This window comes from Nuphar pumila, chromosome 15, assembly GCF_984573655.1.
Source record: "Nuphar pumila chromosome 15, dmNupPumi1.hap1.1, whole genome shotgun sequence".
Classification (NCBI taxonomy): Eukaryota; Viridiplantae; Streptophyta; class Magnoliopsida; order Nymphaeales; family Nymphaeaceae; genus Nuphar; species Nuphar pumila.
The window spans coordinates 33,596,184-33,619,102 of NC_143263.1; the positions used below are offsets into that span (position 1 = coordinate 33,596,184).

Sequence of the window (22,919 nt, forward strand, 5' to 3'; positions counted from 1 at the left end):
GCTGAGCGAAAACATAGGCACCTGCTTGATGTTGCCAGGACCATTATGATTCAACCCAATGTTCCTGCGTTATACTGGGGTGATGCGATTACCACTGCTTGCTATCTGATCAACCGCATGCCTTCGTCTTCTGTGGGTGATCAAATTTCATTACATATCCTAAAACCTAATGCCCCACTTTTTTCTTTCTCACCAAAAATATTTGGATGTGTTTGTTTTGTACACAAACTTGGCCCTGACCATGATAAATTAGCCGCTCAAGCTACAAAATGCATATTTATAGGTTATCCCAAAAATCAAAAGGGATATCGATGTTATGATCTTATTTCTCGCCGAGAGTATATTAGTGTGGATATATCTTTCTTGGAATCCACTCCATATTACTCTAGTACCGGTTCCCCGCTGCAGGTTGATCCAGCTGAGTCTTTTCCATTACCTATACCTCCTTTTTCTTTGGAATCCGTGCCCTCATTACCGAACCAAACTTCATCCTCTTCCAGATTTCATAGTCCTCCATTGGTATATGTGTGTAGAGCTCCATCTCCGCAAGTGCCTTCATCTTCTTCTTCCCCTGAGGTAAGTTCTACTGACAATAGTGATCTTCATGATGATGATAACAGGCCTATTGCTCTACGAAAGGGGACACGACAATGTACCTTATATCCCATATCTCATTTTGTCTCCGATGCCAGAATTGAAAATCAGATGAAGTCTTTTATTTCAGCCTTATCTGCTGAAACTATTCCTCTGAACTATCAGCAAGCAGAACTTGATAATCACTGGAAGCTGGCTATGCAAGAAGAAATGGATGCTTTAGTATCTCAGCATACATGAGATCTAGTTGATTCCCCAGCAGATGCTGACATTGTTGGATGTAAATAGGTATATACAATAAAATACACATCTGATGGTTTTATTAAAAGATACAAGGCCAGATTAGTAGCAAAAGGGTATACTCAGACATATGGTATTGATTTCTTTGAAACCTTTTTTCCTGTTGCACGTATGGGTACCATTCGTCTTGTTCTCTCAGTAGTTGTTTAGCATGGTTGGAGCTTGTACCAATTAGATGTGAAAAATGTGTTTCTATATGGGGATCTATCTGAGACCGTTTACATGCAACAACCTCCAGGATTCGAGGTTGAGGGGGAGTGTCAGAAGGTGTGTAGATTAAGAAAGGCGATTTATGGCTTGAAACAAAGTCCTCGTGCATGGTTTCAAAAGTTGTTTGAAGTGATGTCACGCTTTGGCTTTAATAGGTCAGCAGTCGATCATACACAATTTATCAAGAAAACTAGCTATGGCATAGTTGTTATGGTGGTATATGTGGATGACATCATTCTTATAGGAGATTATGTGAAAGCTATTGAAGCTACAAAGGCTCATCTTCAAAAACACTTTGTTACAAAAGACCTTGGTTCACTCCGGTATTTTTTGGGTATAGAAGTTGCCAGGAGCCGTGAAGGGATGGTTTTGTCTCAACGGAAGTATGTTCTTGACTTATTAAAGGAAACGGGAATGTTGGGAGACAAACCAGCAAATATTCCCATGGACCATAAAGTTCAGTTGTTTGAAGAAGGATCAAAACCGATTGATAGCAAAAGCTATCGCTCCCTAGTAGGGAAGCTACTGTATGTAACTGTGACCAGGACGGATATTGCTTTAGCAGTAAGCAAAGTTAGCCAGTTTATGGACAAACCAACTGAGGTACACTGGAATGCAGCTATTATGATTCTCAGATATCTAAAATCTTCGCCTGGAAAGGGGTTATTGTTCAGGAAAGGTGGAACTCTGGAGATAGTGGCCTATTCTGATGCTGACTATGCAGGATCTGTAGTGGATAGAAAATCTACCACAAGATTCTGTGTGTTTCTGGGAGACAACTTGATTTCTTGGAGAAGTAAGAAACAAAACGTGGTTTCTAGGTCGAGTGCAGAATCAGAATATCGGGCTATGGCCCAAACAACTACTGAATTGATGTGGGTTCGTACTGTTCTTCATGATCTTCAGGTGAAGGTTTCCTCTCCTATGACCATGATGTGTGATAACAAGGCTGCAACATATATAGCGAACAATCATGTCTTTCATGAGAGAACAAAGCACATTGAGGTTGATTGCCACTATGTAAGAGATATGGTTCAAGCTGGACATATCACTACCAAATATCTAAAGTCGGAAGATCAAGTTGCAGATATGTTTACAAAACCCCTTGCTAGACCAAATTTCTCAAAATGTTGCGACAAGCTGAACATGATTGATATCTATGCTCCAACTTGAGGGGGAGTGTTGAGAATAGGTGGTTTAAGTTTAAATCTTCTTTGTTTGGAGGTTATTTGAAATTTTTATTTAATAAGGGACTTAGATGTAATTGATTCTTTTGGCCTCTCTCTATTTAACATAGAGAGAGCCCTAATGTGAATTAACGAGTTACTATTCATGTGCACCGTCTCTCTCTCTCTCTCTCTCTCTCTCTCTACCTAGGGTTCGGTGCATCTCTCTACATATACGATACTTACAACCTTGTTAAAAGTGTTCTTAAAAAGAATTTTGAAATGTCTGATCTTGGATATCTAAGATTTTTTCTTGGAATTGAAGTTGTCTATTCTCCTCGAGGATATTTGCCAACTCAAACTAAGTTTGCCAATGAAATTATTAACAAGTCAGGAATTTCTGATGAAAAAATAGTTGATATCAAAGAAGTGATCAATGCAAAAATGAAGATTGATGATGAAACACCTTTAGAAGACCCTACGCCTTATTGTCAAATGATTGGAACTCACATATTTATCCATTACCCAGCCTGACATCTTATGCAGTTCATACGGCGAGTCAATTTCAACTCTCCCATCATAGTTCATATGAACGTTATGATAAGGATTGTCACATATAATCAAAAGTCTATTTCTAAAAGACTTGTTATTTTCTTCCCCTCTAGATTGGAGGGGAGATCTTAATTATAGACGCTTAACCATTGGTTTTTATGTCTTTTTAGGTGATTCATTGGTATTATGAAAGTGCAAGAAGCAGCAGAAAGTGTCATTATCGTGTTAGGACTACTACAACAACAGAGATAGTGTGGCTGAGAAGATTGCTTGAGGATATGGGGTTTACTTAAAGACACCCTCGAAATTATATTGTGATAACAAGGGTGTCATTTATATGGCAGGCAATCATACTTTTATCGACAGAACTAAACATATTAAAATAGATTGTCACCACATTGGTGAAGAATACTGGAAGAAGACTATCAATTGTTGTATGTTACTTCAAAATATCAGTTGATCGACTTCTTCATCAAGACGCTCCCATCCCCTCGGTTTCACTTCCTTCTTGACAAACTTTTGGTGATATCACCATAAGTTTGAGGGGGTGTTATTGTATCATGTATATATATATATATGTGTGTGTGTGTGTTATACATATCATATATGTATAGTTTTATGTTTTTTTATTGTTTAGATTTATCTAGGGTATTCTTGTAATTTTCCCTTTTATTTTTATTTGTTTTTCTTTCATTTGCCCTTAAGGGCATTTTAGTAAAATGACATTTTAGCCATTGGGAGCTCCTAATGGCTAATATATATAGGGGACTTGCGTCCCTTGTTTGATATGTTTCTCTTAAGCATTTATTAATAAATATTATTTTTTTATATTGTGTTCTCTTGTGCTTGTGTGCACCTTGTGACTTTGTGAGTGTCCTTGGTGGCATATGTTATTTTTCCCATTAGTGGTTTTGTATCTTTGCACTCTTGAAGGCACTCCATTACAGGCATAGACCTGGACACAATGAGGCTGGACAAGCACCCAGATATAAACATTGGGTCAAGCCTAAACCTGACTTGTTCACAGTTCTAACAATTTACTTCAGGTCATATAAAAATTCATTGCAGGCAATCTCACAGTTGCAAAATGGAGTGCCCTAGTTTTAGATTCTTTATTTACCAGTTAATCTCAAGAATGATAAAGATCATTACCAGAATGCACCTGCAGAAAATGAAACAGAAATAAAAAGAAAGACAACAAACCTTTTTGAAATACAATGGTGCTTCCTTTGCTACTGTATGTGGTAAAGGAATGCATTCAATCAAACAGTGGCGACGTTGTTGTGACAATGCCATTGCTGTTTCGAGAAATATAACATCTCTCTCCTGTTCTGCAAACATCTTAAGAAGACACTTTTTAAAGTTGCGCAATTCATCCCATACATCATCATCAAGATTTCTTGTGGACGATTCATGCTGTAACAAAAAAAAAGTCACTTCCACAGAATATTGAAAATGGAAAGCATGGATTTGTAGAGGACATGATCAGGATGCATGAAGCACCTGTTGTTCCATTACCCAACTCAAGTAAGTAATCTTTGAAAGTTGGAACATAGATAAGTAGCTACTTGCCTCCGATGGGAGCATGCCTTCAACTTGTTCCTTTTCGATGAAAGCATGCTTCTCATCATGTCCAATCCATTTCATATGCAATAGGAATTTATGTACGTTACAATTAGAAAAGTAAAAGGAACAATGAAGGAGGCCCCACCTGCATGGGCAAAATGCAGCAATGACCATCCACAACTGGCTTCCAAGGTGGCAGCATTAAATATGATAAATTCCCTATTGATATAACTAAATGTTTTGGCCTAATTGGATTTTCAAAACAGAACTGGCAACGTTCTTGCTGAGTCAATATGCGCTTCTGAATGTTTTCAGGCTTAACTAATTCATGTCTATTCATGTCCTTTCTCTTCTTCTTCTGCTTCACAGCTGAAACATTGTCATAGTCATATTCATTGTCTGCCTGCTCGGATGCTTTGTACTGCCTATTCTGCACTATTTTCATAGCTAGATGCATGTCGGCATTCTCTTCTGCTTTCTTTTGTTGAACAGAGATGCCAACCAATCCAGATCTACACCACAGAGAAAAAAAAACAGAAAAAAATAAGGTAAAGCAAGAAAAATAGTTGCATGTGTATGACATTCGCTTTTTAAAAAATCAACAGAATGAAGCACAAAGTTAAGTAGCCAAAGAGAAAGGAACATGAAATGAAAGTTTAAATACCATTATGTCAAGAAAATTACAAAATATTCCACATGTTTCTTCTAGGAAATCAACCAACCATAACTTTGAAAAAGGACATCCAGGCTTACCTGCTTGGATTACTAATGAAAGAACTCCTTTCGTCCCTTTTCTGCAGTTCTGTCATTCTCTCTGAATCTTTCTGAAACAAAAGGAGGCACGAGAATGTCAATAACCCTAAAAGAAGCAATATGTAAAATAAAACATGTGAATTAGTGTATTATAACTCTTTCTAAAATAGAAGGAAGTGTTAATGTAAAACCTGTAAATTTTCGGAGATTTTACATAAATAAAGAATTAGCTTTACTTCGAGTTAAAAGTATGTTTCTAAACTTTAAATGTCAAATTTTGGTTGCTTTATATGCCAAATTATACATTTCAGACTAGTAAGGGTAAAATAGTAATTTCCAAAATTTTGTCAGACAAAATATTTAAATTATCATGAAATTAAATGTTACAAGATGTTTTGAATTTAACAAGACACATTTTAACAATTTTCGGGACATTCTTAAAAGGGTATTTTGGTCATAAAATTATTCATGAAAAATATTTTAAATGAATAAAATATTGTTTAGAACTAAACTTTCATCTAAAATAAGACTATTATTTGCTAAATAGACTTAGTCTAGTTTTAGTGTTATTTTTACTTTAATTCTTTATATATATAGTTATTTTACGGTAGTTCTTTTAAGTTACTTACGTCAGGCCCGAACCGGACCCAACCTCACTTACGTAAAAAGGGGAAGGGTGAGGCCATTAGGGTGCCCGACCCTCCCCCTTCTCTCGTTGCTCTTCTCCATCTTTTTCCCCAAAACCCCTGTTGACCCCTCTCTTCACCCCCTTTTCTTCCCCATTTGTGCACCGACCAGCAGCCGACCTCCCTGCGCCGCCACTGTGACCACCACAACCTTCCCCTCTTCCTCTTTTCCCTTTCCTTTTTTCCTCTTTTTTTCCCCGTTTGGACGTCGTCCGGGAGTCTTTGCGCCACTACTGCAATTTCGCCGTCGCCGGGAGTCACCAAGTCGTCGTCCACCACTTTTCTTCTCCTCCTCCTCCTTCCATCTCCCCCGTTGCCACCCTCTCCTTGTTGGGGCATCGTCCACCATCCGACCGAAGGCCAGCCAGCCGTGACCCTGTCGCTGCTGCCACACCATCGGGAGCCTCAACCACCACCGAGTAACCACCTTTCTCTCCCTCTCTACAGATTTCCCTCTTTTCTCCTCCTTCAGTGGCAGTGTTTCAAAACTCGCCGAGTCAACGAGTTGACTCGGCTCGGCTCAGCCCTCCAGCGAGTCAACCCGGCAAGGCAAACTCAGTTTGCCAAAACTCGGGCTTGACTCGGCCTGACTCGGGCCAGTTCTGGGATGTTTGAAATTTGATTTTTTGGGTATTTCAGAATAAAAAAAATTTGTTTCTTGCATCAATAGAGAATAATTAATTGGCTTGTATAATTTGATCAGTTGTCTTGAGAATTTCTTCTTTGATTTTGTTATGGATTTTCTCACACATAGTATGTAACCCATACTTTCTCTCAAATAGCTTTCTATTTTTCAAATTACTGAAATGGCTATAATGTTAATTTATTTTTTATGACTGAATAGGATCATGACTTTGAAAAGAACTTGTCTTTAGCTATGTGTAGTTGGAAGTGTACACTACATGAGCAAGTTTCATGTGCTTGTTATGATTGTGATTCTTGAGCCTATAGTATGGCTGAATTTCTCTTACAAAGCACATTGGATATCCTTCATAGTTTCATCTCAAAAACTATAAGCCTCGGCCCCTCATTCTGTTGTTCAATATTGTCTTTTATTAGATGATTTCCTTGTGAGTCTAGTCTGCATAATGAGATACTGTGGCCAATTTTTTCTGGCAGTCATCCTAGTGCAGCTTAAAAGTGTAATTCTATATTGTACATGGTTACTTTTGATATGTGGGTGTTAGATTTACAAACTGCAGGTCGTTCCACGCTAGAGAGCTGCGAAACGGAGAGATAAAGAAAGGGAGAGAGAGATTGGGAAAAAACCGATACCCTGTTGTGTATGGGTCGGCTGTTGTGTAGCTCCTTTATATTAACCTGCTATTACAAAATTAGGGTACTGAAATGCCTTCATTACAATAGAATATATTACACAATGCCATTAATGAAAGGTGTATGTCACGGGTCTGGATCTGGAGATCCATGACCCGTAAAACACTTCTTTTCACCCTCCCTCAAGTTGTGCATGATCTTGAACCATGAACAACTTGCCTTTTAACATCCAAAATCTGTCTTTTGTCAATCATTTTGTAAATATATCTGCCACTTGATCTGTAGTTCGAACAAATTCAGACTCAATCTCTTTCTCTTCTACCTTCTGTCTCACAAAATGCTGGTCTATCTCAATATGTTTGGCACGACTGTGATGGATTGGATTAAAGGACATATTGATGGCACTCTGGTTGTCACACAAAAGAAGTGATCGAGAGATCGATTCTCCGACTTCTGTTAGTAGATGTCTAATCCAAGTAGCCTCAGCAGTGGCGGCTGCCATTGACCTGTATTCAGCCCCTGTACTGGATCTGGTAACAGCCTTTTGTTTCTTACTACTCCAAGAAACCAAATTCATCCCAACAAATACACAATAGCCGGATACTGATCTGCGTTCATCTGGATCTCCCGTCTAATCCGCATCAGAATAAATAGTGATCTCATGTGCATTTTGCCCATTTGTCTTTCGCTTATATATGAGACCATCCCCAATCATTCCCTTCAGATACCGTAGTATCCGTTTAACTGCTTTCATATGTCCTTCACATGGTGCATGCATAAACTGAGAAACTTGATTCACCGAGTAGATTATATCAGGGCAAGTAAAAGTGAGGTATTGTAACATACCCACTATGCTACGGTACTGTGTGGGATTATCAAATGGATCTCCGTCTTGAGAGCTAAGCCTTTGATGAAGAACGCTAGGAGTGCTAAAGGGCTTACAGTCTTTCATACCCGCTTTATTGAGAACATCAATGGTATACTTATGTTGACTGAGAATCATCTCTTCAGAAGTACTGTCAACTTCAACTCCAAGAAAGTATCGTAGTTTGCCAAGGTCCTTCATTTTGAACCTCTGATTCAAGAGATGTTTGACTTCTTCAATGTGCTCATTGGAATTACCAGTGATGATGATATCATTCACATATATCAACAACAGAGTAATTGTGTCTTGGTTCTTAAATATAAATAAGGAGTGGTCAAGAAGAGATTTCTTTAAACCATATTTTTGTATTTCAAGAAAAAAGTTGTCGAACCAAGATCGAGATGTCTACTTCAATCCGTATATCGCCCTTTTTAGTCTGCAGACATATTTTGTAGGATTACCTTCTGCGTAACCAGTGGGTTGTTCTATGTATACTTCTTCTCTCAAATCTCCATGAAGAAAAGCATTCTTCACGTCAAGTTGGCTAATAGCCCATTGATGTTCAATAGCTAAAGAAAGTATGACTTTGATTGTCCCCATCCGCACCACTGGACTAAAAGTTTCATCATAATCTTGTCCTTGCTCCTGTATAAAACCTTTGGCTACAAGTCTCGCCTTGTATCGCTCTATAGTCCCATCTGGTTTATACTTTATTTTGTACACCCATTTCGAACCAACAACGTTTCTGTCAGGTGGTCTTGGCACGACATCCCATGTACCACATTCATGTAGAGCTTCCATCTCCTTATTCATTGCTTCAATCCATCTTCTGGAATTTGACGCTTGAGAGAACGTTGTGGGTTCATCTTCTTTATTCAAGGCTGTTAGAAAAAGTTGAAAATCTAATGAGAAATTTTCATAACTTACCCACCTTTCAATTGGATGGCGAGAACGTGTAGATCTTCTAGTATCAACGATGTTGGATGTAGAGGATGCATCCACATCCGAATTAACTATAGTGGGCGGCTCCCTTTCTCGTCGAGTGTAGACGAGGCCTTTATACCTTTCTGGATTCAAAGTTGGGTCTGTATTTTCATGGGCAATCATTTCATCAGTAGACACAGATCTCTTATCCTTTTGAGTGCAGTTTGAGCAAACATTACTAGCTCCTGAGAGAAGTTCATAATTCAACCAAGGATAATAAGCCTCAACTTTAGGTTTTGATTCTGAAGAACTAGTATATCGACAATCAAAATTCAATTCATCGAAGATGACATTTCTTGATATTTTGATGCGCTTGCTCACTGGATCATAGCACCTGTACCCTTTATAGTCATCAGCATAACCCACAAACCTGCACTTCAGGGCCTTATCCTGAAACTTATGCCTCATTGAACTGTCAACATGAACATAGCATAAACAACCAAACACATGCAATTCATAATAGTTGGGATGTACACCAAAAAGAGACAAGGAGACTTGTTTTACAAGACAGTCATGGGCAATCGATTTATCACATGAACTGCATAATGAAAAGCCTTTGTCCATAAAGTGATCGGAAGACTACTGTCATGCATCAAGCTCATCGCACTCTCAACAATATGGCGATGCTTCCTTTCAGCAATCTCATTCTGCTGAGGTGTGTGTGGGCAAGACACCTTTTTCCTTATCCCGTTACTTTGAAGAAAGTTAGTAAAGTCAATGGAAGAGAATTCGCCTCCGTCACATTGGAAACTTAGGATGTTTTCAGAAAATTGGTTTTTGACAAAGGAATGGAAGTTACGGAACAACTTGAAAGTCTCATATTTATGTTTCATGAAAAATATCCAAGAATAGCGAGAATAATTATCAACCAATAAAAGATAATATCTAGTTCCAGATATGGAAGCAACTGGAGCAGGCCCCCAAACATCATAACAGATAGTCTCAAAAGGTCTTGAAGCTCTTTTATTGATAGAATGAAATGGTAAAACATGACTCTTACATAAGAGACAACTAGAACATTTGTTGTCATTGACATTTATTCCTAAACTTGACTTAGGAATGAGGTTATTTGAAACAAGCTTTTCAATGAAACTACTACTGCAGTGACCTAGACGACCATGCCAAAGGTTTGACTTATTGACTTCAGAGACACTGAAAACACATGTGGGATTTTCAGAAAGTAACGATGATTGGGGCTTTAAGTTTGTGTCTGCAGAGCGAATATGTGTTGAAGGATCTTCTTGAAAAACATACATATTGCCTTGCCGTTTTCCTCTAGCGAACGTCTCCTTCGTGCAGAAGTCCTTGACAAGAACAGAAGAGGGAGTAAATTCAACTGAGGCTTGGATATCATCAACAAGTTTAGAAACTGAAACAATGTTTTTCTTGATATTAGGAGCATAAAGAACCTTTGAAAGGTTGATCGAAGACTCAGGCAAGGGTATAATGGAGATTCTACCAATGTAAGGAACAAGTTTGAGGAGCTTACCTGCATCACCAGTAACGTGAGTCGCTGCGCCAGAGTCCACATACCAAGTACCTTGCTCATTTTGTTTCAGATTCAATTCTGTTAATGCTGACAACAATAACTCATTTACTTCTCCGTTGATCCTTGTATTGTTTGTGCCTCTTTTTGCTTCAGTTTGTGTTGACTTTCCTTTATTTAGGGGATTGAACCAGCAGTTAGCTTTGATATGCCCCTTTTTATTGCACAGAAAACAGGTAGGAATTGGCCTCTGTCTTTGTGAATTGGTATATGTGTTGGGTGTAGGCAATAATCCACGACCTCCTTGACCACTTCTCCCTTGTGCTCCCTTTCCCTTGATATCATAGCTTCCTCTTCCTCGTGCATAAGTAACCCCCGTAGCAAGAACTTCTTGTGCCCCAGTATGCATAGATGATTCTTCAGAAAATCCCTTTAAATTCATCTCATATTGCAACAATTTTGCACGCAGATCTTCAAAGTTGGGCAGCTCAGGTAAACATAATAGGGAAGTGACGATCATATGGTAGTCGTGTCCCAATCCACTGAGAGTTTGTTGTACCAAATCTTTATCAGTAACTGTACTTCCAACAACTGCTAGCTGATCTATGATAACATTCATTTTGTTCAAATATTCCATGATGGTCATGGAATCCTTCCTTAACATTTGAAATTCTCTTTTAAGAAACATAATCCTGGCCTGAGAAACCTGTGAGTATGTCTGAACAAGTCTGTTCCAAAGTTGCATGGCGGTGCAGTCATCTGGAATGGCTACAAGTACCTCTTGTGATAGTGTAGATGTAATATAAACAACTAGCGCTTGATCTCTTTTCATCCAAGCCACAAATTCAGGATTTCTAACATATACTGTAGTAGATTCCCCTTTGTTGTCCCTTTCTTATCGTGATATGAACTCAGAAGGAACTGGAATAGATCCATCCAGATGTCCAGAAAGATCCTGACTCCTAATGAAAGGTATGATTTGTCTCTTCCAAGTCAAGAAGTTACCATTATTTAATTTTTCAGACACGAGTTGGCTGAGGAAACTTGAAGAAAGAACCAACTGGCTAGGAAGTGAATCCATGTGTCACAGTATTAAGAGTGGGTTTAGCACAATCCGCCTACAGTTTCTGTAACTTTTTTTTTTTTGCAGAAACTAAATCAGATCAATGGCTATCAGATTGCTGATTTGAAACAGAAATTTAATATCTATCAGATTTCTGATATGTATAGGGGTGGAATATTGGGTATGAAAATAACAACAAAAAACGTGAATATGGATTCCCACTTGATATTGACATAATGCTTCCAAGCTAAAAGAGGGAAAATAGAAGAAATGAGGGTGGATCGGCTTGATCAGATCTGATCAAGGATGCAGCTGAATCAAATTAGGGCCTGATTGCGTGATTAGCTCACGCTGTGATCAAGAAAGATGAACAGGGTATATTAATGACAGGAAGAGATATTTTCAACAAAGATTTGGGTCGAAAATTTGGGCTGAGTCACTCAGATTGACAAGTTCAAGAAACAGAAATGAAACTGTAGGGAGAAAAAGGAAAGAATGAGACTGGCTGGGTCAGTCGTGAACCCAAAAAATGAGAAACAGACGTATTTTTTTGGATCTTCAGACTTTAGAAGAGGAAATCAAGAAGGAATCGAGAAACAGACATACCAGGAAAAAGGAAAGAATGAGACTGGTTGGGTCAGTCGTGAACCCAAAAAAAATGAGAAACAGACGTACCTTTTTGGATCTTCAGACTTTAGAAGAGGAAATCAAGAAGGAATAGATCTTCAAACGTACCTTTTTTAATCGATTCCAGTTTCAACTGAAGCGTGGCTCTGATACCATGTTAGATTTACAAACTGCAGGTCGTTCCACGCTAGAGAGCTGCGAAACAGAGAGAGATAGAGAAAGGGAGAGAGAGATTGGGAAAAAAACGATACCTTGTTGTGTATGGGTCGGCTGCTGTGTAGCTCCTTTATATTAACCTGCTATTACAAAATTAGGGTACTGAAATACCCTCATTACAATAGAATATATTACACAATGCCATTAATGAAAGGTGTATGTCACGGGTCTGGATCTGGAGATCCATGACCCGTAAAACACTTCTTTTCAGTGGGCATGTTTCATAAAGCACAAGTCCCATATTTTCTGAGCCAGGATCAAACTCTGATTTTGAAGTGGATTGGGCCTACAAAAGGTAGAACCTGGTGAACTGGCCATTACAACATTTATGAGTTGGTCAAGTCTCATCAACTTCAGTCCAGATCAAGCATGGACCATTTTAAAAAGTCCCAACTACAGACATATTTTGCTTAACATGAGCCCCTGTATATGAGTTTATCATCTCTTGTTTACTGAAAAACATGGTTTGAGACAAATTATATATTATTTTCTTTTAAAATCAAAAGTTAACAAAACCCGGTCTGAGTCACTGAGTTGACCCGCCGAGTCATGAGTCAATAAAGAACGAGTCGAGTCTCGAGTCACGGGTTTTAAAACCTTGTTCAGTGGTTCTTTTCTTTTTTCTCTTTCTAATTTGAGTCACTGGATGTCCCCGATATGGCAGGTGAGTGACCGGGAGTTGTCAACCATTTCCCCTTTGAATCCCGACCTCCACCGACGGAAGAATCTCTGATGAGCCCAACACCAGCGACCATCTCCTGTGTTGCAGCCACCTGCAACAAGCCCCCGAGGTCCTCCTTCCCCACAGTGCAGTAGTGTTCTCACCGTACTCGTGTCCCATGTACACACACAGAGCCACTCTTCAGACCACCCCCGGTCCCTAGTTCTAACAGAACAGACACAACCGAGGGCCCTGTTTTGCTTATTGGTACTCTGTTCGGTTCTTTTGATTTGTTGGTCAGTTCAATCAGACAACTTAAGCTAAAGGATTACGCATCAACATTTGTCGATTTTTGTCCCTTCGACCAGGCGGACACAGTCATCAAAATTTTTCCACATCGTTGGTATGTCTGCGATTTTTGGATGGTTGCTTTTAAGGTATCTATTTTCTTTTCCTCTGTACGTGCGCCCTAATTTGGGAGGTCTTCTTTACTGTTGTTAGGGATCATTTGGACGAACATAATTCCATCGGTTTTCATTAGAATCGTGCTCAATAGGTTAGACTCGGTTCCACATTCTTTAGCAAGCAGAGGTATGTGTTGTTCGTTGCTTTTTTTCATTCTTAGTTATCGGTTCTTCATTGTTTAAGTAAATTTTGAACCAATTTTCATGGTTTTCGTTTGTCTCATTTTGTGTGCCTGATTCCCAGCATTGAGAATCATGCAGGGTTGTTGTACATGACCGCAGGGGTATCCCTTGCGTTATCGGTTCCTTTTTTCCAGTTTGTTTCCTTGGTTTGGACTCGACTCCAATGAGTTTATACTTTATATATATATATATATATATATATATATATATATATATATATATATATCGTTAGAATCAGGTACCTCGGTATGTGTGCCATCACTGGGGTGATGCACGAGGCAGAGTGCAACCATGGTATGCTGTCCAAACTTGTTTTGGACTTGTTAGTGTGTCGCTTCGAAGTTTTCGCAAATTAGGTTACCGAATTTTGTTTTGATTTTTATAGCTCGTGTGTGAAAGCGTATTTAGATAAAAGTTATTGTTGTTTATGCAGCACTGTAGCGCTCTCTCATTATGAGGGGACGACTAGCTAATTCGTGTTGCAGTTCTTCGCAGGACTATTGGTTTTCGAGTTTCGTACCTCTTGCCTGGGGTCGCAAAAGTAGGATTACTAAACTAAATTGGTAGAATTAAATTGTTGTGGTTTGATAGCAAATCTAAAGTTTTTTAGGAATATGTCAAGTATGATTTATTACCTGTTTAAATTCATATTAGGATGTGAAATGCATTTAGATTAAATTAGTAGTTTTAGTCGTAGTATTAGAACTGCATAGAGATATATATGGATTGCAATGTAATTTGTTTTTTAGCAGGTACAAAATAATGCAAAAGAAGATTAAGCGATACTAGTTGTTAAGTATCGCTTGAGGCTAAAAATGCTATGCGCAATGCAATGCAATGTGATGCATAAGAATGCAAATCCGGTAAATACCCGTGGTGAGTATGTGGTGTAGCTGCACCATACACTATATTTATTTCATTAAATGCAACACTTTCTTGCTCACAAACTCAGATAGTTGTGGATATCTAGGATTGTTATGCTGCAGTTCGGAGATCATGATGAGCATGATTTGAATGTATGGGAATAGAAGTGATCTTATTTTTGTATTTCAGAGATCATGCTTGTAGTGATTATAATTAGCGGAATATGGAGTGTGTTTGCCGCAATTACATGTTTGAGCATGCATTGTGTGAATTACCTGAATGCATGACTTGATGTGATTTAAGATGATTGTTGAATACATGTGTGAATTGATAACTAAATGAAACATATCATATGTATGAAGCATGTAACATGAGTGAATAGCATAAAATGTATGTATCATGTGTGGGAGTGTTAATGGGTGTTAATGTATGTCATATTGTGTGTGAATGATGTTGTGATATGTAACACGCATGAAAAATGAAATCTTGTATGAAGTGTACATGCATAGTGACCTATGTGAGAGAATCATGTATAAAATATGTTGAATGTGATTCATACATGAAAGCATGTTAGAAATGAATCTTGTATGAAAACTTGTGTAGTTTAAATCATGACATGATAGGATCACGCATGAAAGTGAATATAATTATGTTATGAGCATGCATGAGCGCATATAAGATTAAATCATGCATATGACATTGATTGTTTTAATCATATAAAAGAGCATGAAATATTGATATCATGCATGAGAGGATTATCTTGTGAGATGATAATACTTGGCTTTGACCTATGACCTAATAATAAAGATAACATTGGACCATGGATTCATTTGAGGCGTCGGTGAAACCGGGTTCTCTGAGATGGCTGGGTCCGTCTTGATCTCTTGTCCTCCTAGGAGAGAGAAGGGCGGTACAAGCCTCATGGGACATGTGTTTTCGAAGGCTGAACGCGCCTCTTGTCCTCGTCCCACGGAGGTTAGGGGACAGGTCTACCAGTAATTCTTAGGTGGTAGTACCACAACTCTGCAGAGTTAGGGATGCATGCTCAATTTTTCATCGGCGATTTTGGTTTGGCATAGGCCAAGACCTGGGACCGTAGGTCCATTCTCCCAACCGTTGCATTGCAGGGTTGAATCGCTCAGGAAAGAACCAGTTAAGTCATAGGAGGACAATTAAAATACATAGAATAATAAATACTCCTATGGTTGTTTCTTGATGTCTATACCCTCTTTTATATCAGATGGGTCTGAATAAACAAGAGAAACAATTAATTAGATTTCTTAGAATCACTGCTATCGTATACCTAAACATATAGTTGTGGACATGCAGAGACTACTAAGGTTTGCATGAGTATTGCATATGATTTGTTACATGTGAATGAAAAAGTTATGTTTATATTAGTCATATGATTTGAAAAATGATGCAAGCCAAGGGCTTGGTTGATGCACGTGAGGTGCTTGTGTGTGTGAGACACACGGAAAAGGTCGATGCAGGACCTATTCCATTTATAAACTTGAATGCAAAGTGCATAAATGTTTTGATAAATGACATGTGAATTTTTAATTTAGATAATGCATGTCTTAGTCATGAGTTGGACATGAACATGTTTCTTTTGAGGATAAAGAAAGTGAATTGTTTACGTTATCTTGAATTGTTGCATTTTACTTCACTTTGAAGCATGCTAGAATGGTAAACTTTCATTAATTTATGCGAACACTTGTCATGATTATGAATGATTGTAATGTTGAATGCCATGCTTGAAAAAGAATATGAGTTTGAGTTTCATGCATACGAATTACGCAAATATGAATGCTATGGAATGAATGAAGATAATGAGATTGAATATCATGTGCATGTTTCGAAGTGGATTCCCTTGACTCTCATTTTAAAATGATGAAAATTGCACTTTGATTGCATCATTACAACTTGATTTGTATTCTCCCAGTTTAGTTTTGGTTTCCTACGGGCATGTAATTGATGCCCTATAATATTTACAGATAATCTCGTGGAGGATTGAAACGAAGCGCGGGTTGCTGCGTGGCTAAAGACTCTACTCTTACCTATTACGGTCTCTGAAGGACCTAAACACTTTGTGATGATTATAAACTTGTCAGGATTTAACTTTTATATCTGGATCTTTAAATTTTAAGAATTGTAATATTTTGGAACAAGAAGGTTAAATTTCTGCCTTTTCATTTTCGCAATGATTATGCTTGTGGTTTAAAAAATTTGAACTCTTACGTAACTCCTCAATTGTCTTAAACCTTAGATAAATTGTCTTCCGCATTTTTGTATTTTTTTCACATGCTAGCATCCTTAGAGTAATAAACCCAATTGAGTAGTGTTTATGTATGATTCTACATTGGATCTGATACTAGGAAGCTAATATACACTTGTGTTTGCGCTCAGGTGGGTCGTCCAATATTTGGAACGGTTGGAATGTGGCCATAGACAAACTTGTTCGCATATTACTTTCAGGACTCATGTGAATTTCCCAATCGAGATGCGTTTATAGATGATTTCGTACTGGATCTGATACTAGAAGGCTAATATACACTTGCGCTTGCGCTCCGGTGGGTCGTCTAGTATTTGGAACGATTGGAATGTGGCCATAGACGAACTTGTGGGATATTACTTTCGAGAGTTATGTGAATTTTTATAATAAATAAAAATGTTTTAAATTTTTCTCAAAATTTTGGGTTTGGAAAAGTTTTTAAAAGGTTTGATTTTTTAGGGACGTTAGAGTTAAAATGTATATATCAATGTACATATATTTCTATATATATATATATAATTGTATTCTTAGTATGTAAATTGAAATACCCATCAGGGGTATTTCGATCATTTCACCTATGTAATAGGTGTTAGTCCACTAGAGATTGACTCGTCTTTTTCATTTTTATTTTTTCTGTTTCTTTTCTTTTCTTTTTGTAAAATGTAGATGTCGGAGCTGGTCCAACTAGCCCCCTTGTGTCTTGGAGTGCCTATTTAAAGGCACTCCCTCTCTTGTATTCTATTATGATTTCTAAGTATTTTGTTAGTGAAAATACATATTTTTATGTGTTATGTGGGATCATAGTGACTCTTGTATGCAGGTATTGTGCCTTTGTGATTGTTCTCACTTGATTATTGTATTGTTCCTTGGTGGACTAGTGTGTGTGCACTCTTTATTGTTTCGTGTTTATCCTTAGTGGCTTTTCTATTGTATTTTCGCTTGTTTCATTACATGGTACCAAAGTAACTGATTCTTGGGATTGTGTAAGGCTTCTCCAAAGATCGTGATTGCAAAGAAAGAGACTCCTCTCTATCAAGATGAGCAAAAAATAATCCACGACCGTAGTTGCATTCAAGCTAAACGACTCCAACTATTTGATGTGGGCCGCCGTTATGAAGCATTGTATCAAAGGAAAGAAGTTATGAGAACATGTGAGTGGTACTACATGTGAACCACAACTCACTCTCACCAAAATAAATGGTGATGAAGAAAGAGAGAAATCACTTATAGATCATCTCATCGCGGTGGAGAATTGAGAAGCCAAAATGCCCAAATTCTCTCTTGGTTCCTTAATATCATGGAACTCAAAATTGTGGCAAGTATAGTTAAATTCAAAAAAGCATGTGAGCCTTGGATTTTTCTCAAGAAAATGTTTGTGAAAAGAGATTTGGCACAAAAATATTTTTTTTTCAGAGAAAATTCATATGATTAAACAAGGTGATAATGTGAGCGACTACTATGGTACTCTCTCACCTCTTTGTGATGAATTAGCATTGCTTGAGCCTAAGTGGGATGGTCCCGCTATTGAAATGAGGCAAAAGCAACTTGAGGAGGAACACTTGTTTATTTTCCTATTCAGGTTGAAACCCGAATTTGAGTAAGTTAGATCCACTATCTTGCATAGAGCAGATACCACTTCTCTTGATGATGCTCTTAGAGAGGTATACCAAGTCGAGATCCGACTTAGCATGACTAAGGGAAGTGAGGAGGTTCTCGTTGTGTCAAGACCCGACAACAATGTTACAGCATATAAACCTCCTCAATTTTGAAAAAATAACAATGGAGGAGGTAACTACTATAACAAAGGAAGAGGGAGGATAATTATTTGTCACTTTTGCCAAGAGTCGGGACATATCAAACCGAAATGTCCCAAGCTCAATAAGGTAGCAACCGTTGAAGAAACACCACCCAAAAAGAGTGATGAAGTTATCATGAAAGGAGATCTTAAGAATTCTATTCACCATCTAACGGAACATTACATCTATTCCTTAAGACCTTCTCTATTTCTACTTCCGATGTCGCCATATATATTTCCGCTCCTCCAAGTACGCTTTCTTGGATTCTCGACTTCGGCACCTCCTTTCACATGACTCCTTTAGAATCTCTCATATCTAAATGCACAAAATCCGTGTATAATCCTTGTGTTTCTAAAGCCGATGGAACTAAATTAGAAATTAAAAGTATTAGAACATTTTTAAAAATTTCAAAAAAAAATCAAATTCCTAAAGTTAGAGTTGTTTCAAAACTCAATTTAAATTTATTATCCATTTCCCAAATTTTGGATTATAGGTACGAGGTCTCATTCTCATAAAAAATGTTGGGTGCAAGATCGCCAATCAGGGAAACTGATTAGGGAAGGACATAGGAGGGAAAATCTTTATTACATGATTTTTTTTATCTTCCTAAATAATCATTTTGTAATTTTTAAGAAATTCTTGAATGGATTAGTGTCATGAACCTTGAATTAGGAGCCCTTGAGAAAGCCAAGACCTAGAAAATCCAACCATTACTTATAGGGAAAAAGACTATAGAATGTAGGTGGGTATATAAAGTCAAAACCAAAGAGGATGGATCATTAGAAAGTTATAAGGCTAGGTTAGTGGCCAAAGGCTATTCCCAAGAGTATGGAATAGACTATAAAAATACTTTTGCTCTTGCAGTACGTATGACTAGTGTTAGAACAATAATTGCTTTAGCTTCCATTAGAAAATGACATATTTATCAACTTGATGTCAAGAATGTCTTTTTCAATGGGAACCTAAATGAGGTAGTGTACATGGATCATCCTCCTGGTTTTGAAATCGAGAAGGAAAAAGTTCTTTGGTTAAAAAATTCTTTATATGGGCTTAAGCAAGCCCCAAAAGTTTGGTATAATAGGTTTAGCAAATTTATGTTAAACCTGAATTATAAATCTTGTTATACTGACACTGCTCTTTTTGTCAAAGATAGAGGTACTGACATTGTTGTTCTTCTACTGTATGTTGATGATATGATCATTACAGGGAGTGACAAAAAGAAAATCAATGAAATTAAAAATATTCTCAAAAAGCATTTTGATATGGCTGACCTTGGTTTTTTGAGATATTTCTTAGGTATTGAAATGACTTATTTACCTAGATGATATATCTTGTCTCAAATGAAGTTGGCGGCAAATATTGTTGTCAAATATGAATTTTTTGATGATAAAAAGGTGGACATGTTGAAAGTTGTAAATGCAAAATTAAGATTAGAAGATGGAATTCCTCTTGAAGATCAAACTTCATATCGGCAGCTAATTGGATTCTTAACTTACTTATCCATCACAAGACCAGACATTGAACGTGTGGTACACTCAGCCAGTCAATTTCAGCATACCCCATCTACGGTGCATATGAGTGTTTTGTGAATTGTCAGATATATAAAAAATTCTATAACTAAAGAGTTATTTCTATCCTCTTCTTCTTTAGATTTAATTGTTTATACTAATACAGATTGGGAAGGTAATCTTAATGATATAGTCTCTACTACTCGTTTCCATATGTTTTTAGGGAACTCTTATATCTTGAAGGTATAAGAAACAGTAGAAGGTCTCCCTGTCATCCACCAAAGCTGAATATCGAGTCATGGAAACAACTATGGAGAGTATTTGGTTGAGCCTACTCAAAGATATGGGCTTAGTTATCTTTAGTTCTTTGAAAATGTGCTGCGACAATAAGAATGGTATCTACATTACAAGCAACCATACCTTCCACGAATGAATCAAGCATATAGAGATGGGCTACCACTATGTCAGAGAGGAATTTTTATGAGAAACTATAGAATTGCCCTATGTGACTTCAAAATGTCAACTGGCGGATTTCTTCACTAAAGCTTCGGCAACACCTCGGTCTATCCCTTCTTAGCAAACTTTCGGTGATCACACCCTAAGTTTGAGGGAAAGTGTCAAAATGTATATATCAACGTACATACATATATATATATATATATATAATTGTTTTTTTTTATATGCAAACTGAAATACCCATCAGGGGTATTTCAATCATTTCACCTATGTAATAGGTGTCAGTCCACTAGGGACTGATTCTTTTATTTTCTTTTCTTTTTGTAAAATGTAGCTGTTGGAGCTGGTCTAACTAGCCGTTGGGGCTGGTCCAATGGCTAGTTGGGCCAGCCCCCTTTTGTCTTGGAGTGCCTATTTAAAGCCACTCCCTCTCTTGTATTCCCTAATGCTTTCTAAGCATTTTGTTAGTGAAAATACATATTTTTTATGTGTTGTGAGTGCTCATAGTGGCTTATATGTGTTGTGTGTTCCTATAGTGCCTCTTGAGTGCACTTATTGTGCCTTTGTGATTGTTCTCACTTGATTATTGTATTGTCCCTTGGTGGACTAGTGCTTGTGCACTCTTTATTGTTCCTTGTTTCTCCTTGGTGGCTTTTCTATTGTATTTCCGCTTGTTTCATTACAAGAAGCATGTCATTGGAGAAAAATGGTTTAAGAAATAGTAGAATAAAAATAGAATATATAAAGTGCAAGTATGGTGAGGAAGCTAACTAGATTTGTGGAGTACATTGGAGAAAAATGGTTTAAGAATTAGTAGAACAAAAATAGAATATATAAAGTGCAAGTATGGCGGGGAAGCTAACAATAGATGCTATAATCAAGATACAAGATTTTTCAATTCAAAATGGCAAAAGTTGGATATTTAGGATATATTTTACAACAAGATGGTGGATTTCAGTAAGATCTTACCAAGAGAATTTGTGAGGGCCACACAAATTGGTGACAAGCTAGTGGAGTGCTATGCAATAAATGAGTGCATCTATGATTAAAAGAATGCTTTTACAAGACTGTTCCTAACACCAACACCTTTGTATGGTGCTGAGTGTTGGATAACTAAAAAGAAACAAGAGAGCAAAGTGCATGCATGGAGATGTGTAAGTTAAGGTGGATGTATGTAATAACAAAAAAAGATCAGAAATGAATATATTAGAAAATGTTTAGCAGTATCAATAAGTGAAAAAAATTATAGAATGTTGTTTAAGATGGTTTTGACATGTGAAAAGACCTACCATTGTGCCAACAAGAAAGGTGAACAGGAAGCAAGTTGAAAGAATTAGGAAAAGAGGAAGACCATTAAAGACTTGGAGGAAGACAGTGAGAGGGGACATGAAAAACTATAAGGTGACTGAGGTTGTAGCTCTGGACAGGAAGGAATGGAGAAACAGTAGTCATAAAACTGACCCCATGTAGTCGAAATAAGGCTTGATGATGATATGCAAAGCATATATGTGCCTTTCACTGTGCATATGCAAGTTGCTTGTGTATGTATGTGCATGAGCAATCTCGTGGGTGTATGTCTTAAGCCTTCTTCACCAAATATTGATTCTAAATTGAATTGAATTGCCTAGTATAAGCAAAATAGAATGCTTTTACTCCATGGACACAACGAAATTATTTTTTCCTTATTTTTTTCAATACCTTGTTTGGTAACGGGCATGAAAGAATCCATATGAAACATAATCAGGAGCTAGAGAGTGCAAATATTCATCTTACCAAAAGCCTTTCTGCCTCTTCATGCTTTCCTTTCATACGAAGCTGCAATACTTTAGCTGCCAACTGATTTGCACTCATTGATTGGTTTCTACTTGAACTATTTTCTTTATTCTCATTAGTATTGGCAGAAATAAACTGGGATCCACCATGTTCATTTTCAGCAATATTTGTAGGTGAAGAGATAGAGATGTCCTCAACATCCTTTTGCTTCTGAAGATTGAATGATTGCAGGAAGTTACCATCATTAGTGAATTTGTTTAATCCAGAGGCTGCAGAAGCAATGAGTTCAGCATGCCCCTCAGATCTATCCACATCTTTTCTTTTCCTCCAGGAGAGAGAATCATGTGCTTTTGGTTCTTTCATATCTGGATTACGGACAGAAATGCCTTTTAGATAATCACGCTTAGTAGTTTGCACCTTTTCATCATGACTCTTCATTTCATCATCATTCACACATCTTTCAATGTTTTCTGTGCGCCCTCTCTTTCTATCTTTTATTGCATGCAGATGGGCATGAGTAGGAGCAGATCTGTTGTGGGCCACAGAAAGTGTCATCTGTCCAAGAGAACCCCACCGTTCTTCAACAACCTGTAAAA

At 37.6% G+C, this 22,919-nt stretch overlaps 1 protein-coding gene across 3 annotated transcripts in view; it reads right to left on the bottom strand.

Moving 5' to 3' along the window:
• Window positions 1-22,919, bottom strand: part of LOC149815069 (uncharacterized) — a 77,754-nt gene that overhangs the window by 33,635 nt on the left and 21,200 nt on the right. For all 3 annotated transcript variants that reach the window (XM_089988923.1, XM_089988921.1, XM_089988920.1), the window contains 4 exons: window positions 22,324-22,911; window positions 5,142-5,212; window positions 4,534-4,900; window positions 4,026-4,238 (listed from right to left, as the gene is read on the bottom strand). In XM_089988923.1, coding sequence (XP_089845049.1) covers window positions 4,026-4,238; window positions 4,534-4,900; window positions 5,142-5,212; window positions 22,324-22,911 — 1,239 coding nt within the window. The remainder of the gene's footprint in view (window positions 1-4,025; window positions 4,239-4,533; window positions 4,901-5,141; window positions 5,213-22,323; window positions 22,912-22,919) is intronic.